The sequence below is a fragment of the Rattus rattus genome, chromosome 3 (assembly GCF_011064425.1).
Source record: "Rattus rattus isolate New Zealand chromosome 3, Rrattus_CSIRO_v1, whole genome shotgun sequence".
Lineage (NCBI taxonomy): Eukaryota > Metazoa > Chordata > Mammalia > Rodentia > Muridae > Rattus > Rattus rattus.
Window position 1 is genome coordinate 209,915,121 of NC_046156.1, and position 9,652 is coordinate 209,924,772.

General features: G+C 39.3%; 1 protein-coding gene across 1 annotated transcript; it reads left to right on the top strand.

The window, feature by feature from the left end:
• The first annotated feature begins 771 nt into the window (after positions 1-771).
• Positions 772-4,879, top strand: LOC116897315 (N-acetyltransferase ESCO1-like). The gene is given in 4 exon segments (XM_032899071.1): positions 772-2,453; positions 2,456-2,488; positions 2,491-2,541; positions 2,544-4,879. Coding segments are annotated over 4 exon segments (2,514 nt in total). The 5' UTR covers positions 772-1,483; the 3' UTR covers positions 4,004-4,879.
• Positions 4,880-9,652: the final 4,773 nt, after the last annotated feature.

Genomic DNA, 9,652 nt, shown 5'->3' on the forward strand with positions numbered 1-9,652 from the left:
GAAAAGATGGAGGAAGCAAAGGAGTAGGGCCACCCTGTAGGAGGACCAGCAGTCTCAGTTTAATCTGGACTCCTGAGTTCTCTCAAACACTGGATCACCAACTGGGCAGCATACACCAGCTGACTGGAGGCACCCAACACATGTACAAGAGAGGACTGCCCGATCTGGGTTCAGTCAGAGAAGATGCAAGAGACTGGAGGCCCCAGGGAGTTTAGAGATCTGGTGGGGAGGGGGATGGGGACATCTTCATGGAGACAGGGGCAGCGGGGAGGAAGTATGGGATGAGACAGTCAGAGGGTAGACCAGGAGAGGAATAAAACCTGGAGTGTAAAAAAATTAAAATAAATAAATAGGGAGGCGACCTGTGGGCTGCAGGAGGACCCCCGGCCGCGCAGCAGGAAGGAATTAAGCTGTTCTACTCTCACAGAGCAGCCTGCCCACCCCAACAGAGCAATGTGCTCAGACTGTACCTGCCTTCAAATGTATGAGAAGAGGGCATCGGATTCCATTATAGATGGTTGTGAGTCACCATGTGGTTGCTTGGAATTGAATTCAGAAAAGAGCAGTTGGTGCTCTTAATGGCGGAACCATATCTCCAGCCCAACCTTGGATTTTTGAGCTTCCTGTTTCCACTTCTCAATTCTAATGCATATACCACCAAGATGCGTACATCTTTAGAAAAAAAAGTTTTAAGCTGGCATGGTGATGTTCACCTTTAATCCCAGGATTCCTGAGGTAGTTAACTCCCACCAGAGGTAGTAGAAAAGAAGGGTTATTAGGATACTGGGTGCTGTATAATGTGTTAAGAAGAGGTTATAAGGAATGCTTTTATCAGATTTTCTTGAGTTATGGTGGCTGAAACATCATTTCTATCTTGTGGGAAAAGAACTAAATGGCAGCACAAAAGGAAATCTATATTAATAGAGTACTTTACTAAGCGAAGGAGAGTAAATAGAAGCCACAAACCAACAAACTTGGCAAACAAGGAACGAAACCTGTTAGCCATAAGACATGTTACAAATTCATCAACGTCCAGTAGCTGTAGACTTCAGAAGAAAAAACTTTTCAGAAATTTTGTCAAAGCAGACAGGTCAGTGATAAATAACTCCTCTAGTAATAGGGTTAGGCCGGAAACTAATCGTAATTAAAACAAATTGGATCTGAATGAAGTTTTTTTTCATTAAAAAAATAAAAACTTCTGAAAATATTAAGTTAGAGTTTTCTTCAGATTTTCATTTCCCTATCCAGCAGAAAGCAAATATCTTTCAACATTCATGCTAGCTTTTCTCATGTCTTAGAAATTGCCAAGAGCAACCTTACTTGAAACAACCTGGTATTTTTGTTGGAAATGTACATCAGTATAAGTTAAAGTCTATTTTTAAAAGATCTACTCCTTAGTGATAATACTAAGTACTTAGCATCTGCATCTACCTGGACACAGTCCTCAAAAACTCTTCAGAAAGAAAGACATTACTCAGGAATAATGTCCATTCAGGAGAAATCAAAAGAAAATTCCTCCAAAGTTATTAAAGAAAGTGAAGATGAGAATTTAGAACAAGAAATCGAAGGTTCTCAAAACAGCCTAGCAAAGAAATCAGGCTCCAAGGAAGCTGGAAAGTCAGCGGTTAGATTTTCCAACAAAAGTAAAGTAAATCAGTCTGAAATTGGAACACGAATGAGTACAAGGTCAGCATCATGTTCAGCTGATAAAAATGCTACTAACTCCATTAATAAAAATATGGTATCTGTGAAGGGACAATCACAAGAATCTTTAAAAAAGAAGAAATTATGTCAGGAAAAATTATCATTTGGAACCTTCAAAGGGAGTGAGTAACTTAACCGCAGATCACAAAGACTACAGCAGTTAACGGAGTCTTTAACTAGGTCTTTGCGCAGTAGAGAGATTCAGGGTCAAATTCAAACAGTAAAACAGAATTTGCAATCAGCAAGAAGAGAACAGTGTAACAGTACTCAAAGTAAATGTAATAAAGTAAATCAAAAGCATGTGAAAAGAAAAGTGCTTGAAATAAAGTCTGATTGTAAGGAGGACAGACATTCAGTTACAAATGAAGTAATAAATTCTCCCAAAGGAAAGAAGCGCAAAGTACAGCATCAGACAACTTCTACTTGTAGTTCTCAGTGCATCCAAGGATCTGAAAAATGTCTCCAGAAGACTATTAGAAAAGAAGAAACAAAACCTGTGCCTGTAACTGCTGAGATTAGAAAACTAAAAACAGCTACTTCAGTGGTCTCTAAAAGGAATGAACTGAGGAAATCAGCTCATACACAAGTGAGTGCTAGCACAAAGTTTCCCCAAATCCCACTGCCGTTAGTGCCTGAACACAGTGTTGACCATGAGTTGGAGCAAGCTGGAAAGAGCAAAAGAGGCAGCATTCTCCAACTTTGTGAAGAGATTGCTGGAGAAATTGAATCAGACACTGTAGAGGTAAAAAAGAATCCTGTGTGGAAAGTGTAAAGGAGGAGAAGCCTGCAAAGTAAAATTGGAAGAGACTGATGCTGAAAGACAAACACTCCATCAGAAAAAACAAACCAGGACGTGCAGTGCAATCGTTTCTTTCCCAGTAGGAAAACAAAGCCTGTGAAATGTGTACTAAATGGAATAAATAGTTCAACTAAGAAGAACTCCAACTGGACTAAAATTAAACTCTCAAAATTTAACTCTGTGCAGCAACATAAATTGGACTCTCAAGTGTCTCCTAAGTTGAGCTTATTACAAACTTGTTTGTCACCACCAGTTTTAGAAATGCCTCATCCAGTGTCTCAAAGTACGTTCTTAGAGATGAAACCGCATGGTACTGTAACTTGCCAACAAGAGAAAATGAAAGGAATTAAATCTGAAGACGTTAAAATTAATAATATTGCAATTGAAATTAATAAAGCCACAAAAAGGGCTCCTGGAAATTGTAATTTGGATAATCATATTAAACCCTCTTCTGACTCATCATTGGATAATCAGATGAAACATTCTTGTGAGTCAGCACCAGATCAGAATTTCAGCATATGTTCAGCGTCAGAGGTGGAGACTAATCCACTAGAAAACACTGCTGCTGTCTCAACTCTTCTCAGTCAAGCTAGGATTGATGGGGACAGAAAATTTCCAGGTTCAGCTCCTAATCAGCAGCACAGTATACTCAGTAATGAAGCATCTATCAACAGAAAGAACAGGGATACACTGCTAAATCATTCTCAGCTGAAGTGTAATTCTAATCTAGAGATAACAATTCCAAAGTCCTTGAAACTGAAAGACTCAGAGAAAGTGGATGAAAAACAGCTGGTTATAGATGCAGGACACAAAAGATTTGGAGCAGTGTCCTGTAATATCTGTGGAATGCTTTATACAGCTTCAAATCCAGAAGATGAAACCCAGCACCTGCTTTTCCACAACCAGTTTATAAGTGCTGTAAAGTATGTGGGCTGGAAAAAAGAAAGAATTCTGGCTGAATATCCTGACGGTAGGATAATAATGGTTCTCCCTGAAGATCCAAAGTATGCCCTGAAAAAGGTTGATGAAATTAGAGAGATGGTTGACAATGATCTCGGTTTCCAACAGGCTCCATTAATGTGCTATTCTAGAACTAAAACACTTCTCTTTATTTCTAATGACAAAAAAGTAGTTGGTTGCCTAATTGCAGAACATATCCAGTGGGGCTATCGAGTTATAGAAGAGAAACTTCCAGTTATCAGATCAGAAGAAGAAAAAGTCCGATTTGAAAGGCAAAAAGCCTGGTGCTGCTCAACATTGCCAGAGCCTGCAATATGTGGGATCAGTCGAATTTGGGTGTTCAGCATGATGCGACGGAAAAAGATAGCTTCTCGCATGATTGAATGCCTAAGGAGTAACTTTATTTATGGCTCATATTTGAGTAAAGAAGAAATTGCTTTCTCAGATCCCACTCCTGATGGAAAGCTGTTTGCAACACAGTACTGTGGCACTGGTCAGTTTCTGGTCTATAATTTTCTCAATGGACAGAATACCACCTAATACCGATCCTGCTTACTGTGCCAGAAGACATCTTTGAAGAGAAAGAATTGGTTGCTGACTTTATCCAGGAACTAGGGCCATTTTTTTTACAAATGAACTCAGGACTGGCAACAACCATATGGTTGTTCCATTTTCATAAAATTGGAAACAATGCAGTAATAGCTTATTGTTTTGTTTTTTTAAAGAAGATATTTTATTATCTTTTACAGAAATTTATGATTGTATTTTATCTATAGTTATTTAGACATGTTTACATGCAGCAGATAATTGTTCATAGTGGACTGAAAATTAATGCAAGGACTATGGTCTCAGTGATAAGTATATTTTGAAGTTCTTAATATGGAAATATACCAGTGTAGCTTGGTACTGTATTTTTTTATATTGATCTACCGATACCAGTTATAGGTTTAAAGACTGTATTTTCAAAGTGAAAAACCAATGCTTTTGAGTTACTATTCAAAGAGAGTACAGTATTACACACTTAAGAATTTGAAGTTACTAAAGTATACTCTAAGGAGACCCCACAGGAAAGGAGAGCTCCAAGTAAAAGAACTTGTATAATAGCAAGTGTCTCCATTGCTTATGTTTGTGACACTGATGGTGGCAGGGGAAGCTCTCTGAGGTGGAGCCATAAATGACTAGAGTCACAAAGAACTGTAGCATACTTGTAAACTAAATGTGGATGGCTTGTTGGTATCTGCATTGTTACTCCTCAGAAATACTGCACTGAGTATACACCCTCATTACTGGACTTCATCTTGATACTTGTCTGTCCTTCATAGTGCCCTCTACTTTTAAAGGGTTATGTATTGAAAAACTGCTGTGGCCTTTTATGACCTGTATATAATGTAGAATAAAATAATAAAATACTTGATAGCTTTTTCTAAAAAATAAATAAATAAATAAATAAATAAATAAATAGACAAAATGAAATGCAAACCATATATGATGTTTAATTAAATCCCAGACAAATGGCTATCATGAAGAAAAAAATTAAGGAGTTATAGTGAGAAGGATATGGGGATTGGGTGGGAAGTGTGTGTTTATGTGGGAAATTACTCTGATACATTGTAAACTGTCATAATCACCATGGGGGACAGCATGGAGGCCCTCAAGAAATGAAAAGCAGGAGGCTGCAGAGCAGAAGAGACCACCAACACTGCCCACCCCTGCCCACATCCCTGGCCCAAGAGGAAACTGTATAAGGCCTCTGGGCTCCCGTGGGAGAGGGCCCAGGTGAGGCAGGAGCCCTGCCTGAGACACCGCCGGAACCTGAAGGAAACAGACCGGATAAACAGTTCTCTGCACCCAAATCCCGTGGGAAGGAGAGCTAAACCTTCAGAGAGGCAGACACGCCTCATAAACCAGAAGAGACTGCTCTCTACACATTGCTGATTCAGAGGAAAACACGGAGGCCATCTGGAACCCTGGTGCACGGAGGCTCCCGGAAGAGGCGGCGCAGATCTTCCCGGTTGCTGCCACCTCAGAGAGCCCGTGGGCAGCACCCCGCGAACGAACTTGAGCCTCGGGACCACAGGTAAGACCAACTTTTCTGCTGCAAGTGACCTGCCTGGTGAACTCAAGACACAGGCCCCAGGAACAGCTGAAGACCTGTGAGGGAAAAACTACACGCAACGAAAGCAGAACACTCTGTCCCCAATACTGGCAGAAAGAAAACAGGAAAACAGGTCTACAGCACTCCTGACACACAGGCTTATAGGACAGTCTAGCCACTGTCAGAAATAGCAGAACAAAAGTAACACTAGAGATAATCTGATGGCGAGAGGCAAGCGCAGGAACCCAAGCAACAGAAACCAAGACTACATGACATCGCCAACCCAATTCTCCCACCAAAACAAACATGGAATATCCAAACACACCAGAAAAGCAAGATCTAGTTTCAAAATCATATTTGATCATGATGCTGGAGGACTTCAAGAAAGACGTGAAGAACTCCCTTAGAAAAACACAGGAAAACATTAATAAACAAGTAGAAGCCTACAGAGAGGAATCGCAAAAATCCCTGAAAGAATTCCAGGAAAACACAATCAAACAGTTGAAGGAATTAAAAATGGAAATAGAAGCAATCAAGAAAGAACACACGGAAATAACCCTGGATATAGAAAACCAAAAGAAGAGACAAGGAGCTGTAGATACAAGCTTCATCAACAGAATACAAGAGATAGAAGAGAGAATATCAGAAGAAAAAGACTCCCAGCTCAAAGGACCAGTAAATACCTTCAACAAAATCATAGAAGAAAACTTCCCTAACCTAAAGAAAGAGATACCCATAAGCATACAAGAAGCATACAGAACTTCAAATAGATTGGACCAGAAAAGAAATTCCTCCTGTCACATAATAGTCAAAACACCAAATGCACAAAATAAAGAAAGAATATTAAAAGCAGTAAGGAAAAAAGGTCAAGTAACATATAAAGGCAGACCTATCAGAATCACACCAGACTTTTCATCTCATCTCATGATGATGATAGAGCTATGTTCATCGCAGCCTTATTTATAATAGCCAGAAGCTGGAAAGAACCCAGATGCCCTTCAACAGAGGAATGGATACAGAAAATGTGGTACATCTACACAATGGAATATTACTCAGCTATCAAAAACAACAACTTTATGAAATTCGTAGGCAAATGGTTGGAACTGGAAAATATCATCCTGAGTGAGCTAACCCAATCACAGAAAGACATACATGGTTTGCACTCATTGATAAGTGGCTATTAGCCCAAATGCTTGAATTACCCTAGTTGCCTAGAACAAATGAAACTCAAGACGGATGATCAAAATGTGAAGGCTTCACTCCTTCTTTAAAAGGGGAACAAGAATACCCTTGGCAGGGAAGAGAGAGGCAAAGATTAAAACAGAGACTGAAGGAACATCCATTCAGAGCCTGCCCCACATGTGGCCCATATATATACAGCCACCCAATTAGACAAGATGGATGAAGCAAAAAGAAGTGCAGAAGTGTAGATATCGCTCCTGAGAGACACAGCCAGAATACAGCAAATACAGAGGCGAATGTCAGCAGCAAACCTCTGAACTGAGAATAGGACCCCCGTTGAAGGAATCAGAGAAAGAACTGGAAGAGCTTGAAGGGGCTCGAGACCCTATATGTACAACAATGCCAAGCCACCAGAGCTTCCAGGGACTAAGCCACTACCTAAAGACTATACATGGACTGACCCTGGACTCTGACCTCATAGGTAGCAATGAATATCCTAGTAAGAGCACCAGTGGAAGGGGAAGCCCTGGGTCCTGCTAAGAATGAACCCCCAGTGAACTAGACTGTCGGGGGGAGGGCAGCAATGGGGGAGGGTGGGGAGGAACACCCATAAGGAAGGGGGGAGGAAGGGGATGTTTGCCGGAAACCGGAAAGGGAATAACACTAAAATGTATATAAGAAATATTCAAGTTAATAAAAAAATAAATAAAAAAAAAAAAATGAAAAGCAGATCTGGCACTGATGTAGCACACACACACACACACACACACACACACACACACACACATAAAATCGGGGGGGGGAGAATTTGTACAGGGAGACTGATGAACTTTCCACTCTGTGGATTCTAGGAGTGACAGTGCTTACCTCCTCACATGTGACTTAGCTTAGCTAGTTTTCTGCCTGCTCATTCGCGTGAGTCATAGGATTTGTGTTTTTAGCAACTACACTGATATATGCACCTCATTCCCTGCATTTTCACCTCTTTTCTGCTAATTTCCTTCTTCACTTGCTCCATTTCTGCTTCTAGCATGTGCTCCAGCAGGCTCCCTGGAAGACAGCTCATGCTTCTCTCCCTTACTTGTAAGCACCGAGGGACACATGTAGTCAGGTAACTGTTCAAGTCAAGCCTAGAAATTGGAAAAGCACTATCAACACACGAAACAGCATGATGCCCATTCCTGAATTCTGACCTAGACACTGGTCTGGAGAATGGGGACAACAATGTGACAGTGGATAATGCCTGAAGATTGTGATTTTGCTCTGCTGGCAGAAAAAAGATGTATCATTGTTTTCTAACAAACACATATTTAGTCAATTTAAAATTTTTAACATTTTGGAATCATTCCTCCCTCTACTTTACCTTGATTTATAAGTTTTGTTTATTCTTAGTACTGAGGAGCAAAATCAGGGCTTCTCTGGTTCTAGGCATGTGCTGGACCAGCAAGCTGAAACATAATTCACATTTATTGATTGTTATGGGTCACAAATAAAATATTGGGACTGTTCAGAGAAAAAAATAGACAAGTAAAGAAGAAAAGAAAACTTTTCGTCATCATTTGGGTTAACCAATTATTTTAGTTTGATGTATATAATTGAGAATTATTTTAAGTTCTTTAATTTTGTAAACTATTCTACTTGTTTTCTAGACACGGAATTTACGTTAGAGCTACTACTGTGGCAAGAGGAAGGAACAGCACCAAAGCAGTTGGATTTCAGAGTGGAGATCAGAATTAAGAATTCAAGGCAGAGCACCCGTGTTTGGTGACTTCTAAACTTTAGTAGCTTTTCATACCTTACTTCACTACTTGACACACATTCCATCGAGATAAATGTGACATTTGCTTCATTTACTCTTACTGGAACATTACCCAGTAGCAATTTAGAATCCAGCAGACTTTATTACATTAGTAATTTTTCATTATGTCTATGAATTAGCTGATGTTTCTCTTTCTATGCAGCGTGGTCTTGTCTATCCCTGGGGCTTAGCCCATAGCGACTCTGCTCCTAATTGAACATTTAATGAAGATTGAAGGTGTCAGTTTTTTTTTCCCATGAATTACGTCAGTGGCTGTAAATAATGCTGTTTTTTTTTCTTCATTTAATATCATATCACTGAGGATTAAATTAAAGTAAGAAGACACATTTAGACTGATATAAATGATCTAGACATTTCTAGGTGCAAATTGGCTAACTATACTTCTAATATAAGGTTTTTCTCAATTTGGCCTAGAATATAGAGACAGATGTAGCAGTAGTTATTCCAAATGTTTTTAAAATTTGGATTATATTAAAAGAAGTCTTTGGCAAACCTTAAAGAAATAATGAAGTGACATTGATTGATATTCTCTCTACTTCAAGACTATCAGCTGATCTACTTAATAAAAATAAAAAGTAAATATTATATAAGCTAGTGATTTTGAAAGAATATTCAATATTAATATTGTAGTTACCAATCTCTTGAAAAATAAAAACAAATATAACATGACAATTTTACCCAGGTTAAAATAATTGAAAATTCTGGATATGCACCGAAGACTTTTTCTAAAAAAAAATGTTTGTAATAAATGAATTTCTCCTAAGCTTGACAAATGGTAGGACATGAGTATATCTTAGGGTATCTACTGCTTGATAAAATACCATGAGCAAAGAGAAACTTACTAAGGAAGAGATTTTTTTTTTTCATTTTAGAGCTCAGATCCCAGTCTATCTCTGAGGGAAGTCAGTATAGGAACTCAAGGAAGGACCCTGAGGAAAGAACTGAAGCAGAGGCTGTGGAGTACTGCAGCTTACTGGCTTGCTCCCTGAGAGCTTTCTCAGCTTGTTTCCTTACAGTACTATCTGCCCAGGGATGGAAACATCTACAGTGAGCTGGGCCTTCTCATAGCAATGGGAAATTAGGAATTACTAAT